The sequence below is a fragment of the Capsella rubella genome, unplaced genomic scaffold (genome assembly GCF_000375325.1).
Source record: "Capsella rubella cultivar Monte Gargano unplaced genomic scaffold, Caprub1_0 scaffold_1, whole genome shotgun sequence".
Taxonomy (NCBI): domain Eukaryota; kingdom Viridiplantae; phylum Streptophyta; class Magnoliopsida; order Brassicales; family Brassicaceae; genus Capsella; species Capsella rubella.
The window spans coordinates 12,681,454-12,683,089 of NW_006238923.1; the positions used below are offsets into that span (position 1 = coordinate 12,681,454).

Sequence of the window (1,636 nt, forward strand, 5' to 3'; positions counted from 1 at the left end):
GTATAAAAATATCTTTAAAAACATGTTTTATGGGCACACAAATTAAAATTTCGTTAGCATAAATTAGAGAAAAGGCCAAAAACATTTTTTTGCCCAAGGGCATTCTAATTTCTTGAGCCATGGCTGGGTACATAAGCCAGAATTTGCACATCAAGAGTTGTCAAAAAAGAAAATAAATCATAACTAAGAAACCATCTAATTTTAAACAAAATATCTTAGCTATTATCTGAACCCGGTTCTTTAACCTATTTCGATATGATATATGATATGGGTCAACGTTGTTTTTGAAAACAAAAAAAAAGAATTAAGAAAAAAATCTCTTTAGTGAGTAAAATATTATTTATTATATAGGAAGATCCATATACATGCACCAATATATATAAAAATATTTTTTAGTCAAACTACAAATTTATTCATATATATGGAAGATCCATCAATTGTAAACTTCTTTTTGACAATCACAAAAACCTTAATGTTCTATAAATATAGCTTCTACTTATAATCTAGAAACTCACATAACATATTTTGTAAATAAACTTTATAGTTTGATACTTCAAGCAAGAAAATGGGCAACACCAAGACTTCGATGACTTTCTTACTCTTGATTATAATTTCAGCTTCTTTGTCCAGTTACAACATCTTGGCTTCAGGTAATGTTTTCTGATTAGGTTTCATCGTTTCAAAGCAAGAACGTAGATATGATTATATACGATATTAATATGTGGTGACTTTGTGGACATGCAGAGATCAAACCTTCTGGGAGAATTGATGATATGTGCAAGAACACTTGTTCGCCGACGTACGGTGATGGTAAATGTGCGGCGGATTGTAGGAAGGCTGGGTTCACATCTGGGAGATGTGCTACTTCTTTCGGAAACAAATGTTGTTGCACCAAGTGATAGAAACAAGTCTTCTATTTGCATTCATACGGTTTTTTCTTTCTTTTGTTGTTTTGCTACAAATAATAAATTAAATGATTAAATATAAAATTGTTTAACGATTATAGTTTTCTTATTAAAAAAGTCTGAACTACTATCAACCATACAGTTCATTTATTGCTATTTCAGTTATTAAAGCGGAGAAAATGAGGAGGTAATTATGATTTATGTAGACTTGTTAAAATTAGTTTGGATTTAGGTTTGGTAAAACTTAAAGAGAAAGAAAAAGAAAAAAGAAATTCCTTAAGGTGAACTATATGTTACGTTTACAAATGATTGTAACTATTATAAAATTAAAACAATTGATCAGTTTTTTTGTTGTTGCTATTATATTGAAAATGATAAGGCAACAAGGTATTATGATAAATTTTCTCCTTGCAATAGTATAGCAAAGTACCAAGTCGTTCTTTGCAATTTCAAGATTAGATTCTAATATATTTCACTTTTTTTTGGGCCAAAAACTTGATTTATAAATCATAAATATTAGTACAAAGAGAAGGATACATAAATCCAAAGTTTTAGAAAAAAAACAAGCAAGGCATCTAAAGATAGATAATATGAGTTAAAAAAATAACCCAAGAGAGCTTTGAAGCAAAGGCTAATAAGCTAGTTAATACATGTGAGATCAAAGTTTGTCTAACGGATTTCCACGATGGGAGATGGTAGACAAGTTGGTCATAGTCACAAGAATAAATGGA

General features: G+C 29.4%; 1 protein-coding gene across 1 annotated transcript; it reads left to right on the forward strand.

Moving 5' to 3' along the window:
• The first annotated feature begins 557 nt into the window (after window positions 1–557).
• On the forward strand, window positions 558–899 carry LOC111828679 (defensin-like protein 43). The gene is made up of 2 exons (XM_023777199.1): window positions 558–650; window positions 745–899. Exons 1-2 carry the CDS (start codon window positions 566–568, stop codon window positions 897–899), a joined length of 240 nt encoding a protein of 79 aa, XP_023632967.1. The 5' UTR covers window positions 558–565.
• The last annotated feature ends 737 nt before the right edge of the window (window positions 900–1,636 follow it).

Bases quoted from the DNA above. Each gene is read 5' to 3' on its own strand.
- LOC111828679 (XM_023777199.1), top strand. From the start codon at position 566: ATGGGCAACACCAAGACTTCGATGACTTTCTTACTCTTGATTATAATT. The intron at 651-744 runs GTAATGTTTTCT...GTGGACATGCAG, and splicing joins TTACAACATCTTGGCTTCAG to AGATCAAACCTTCTGGGAGA.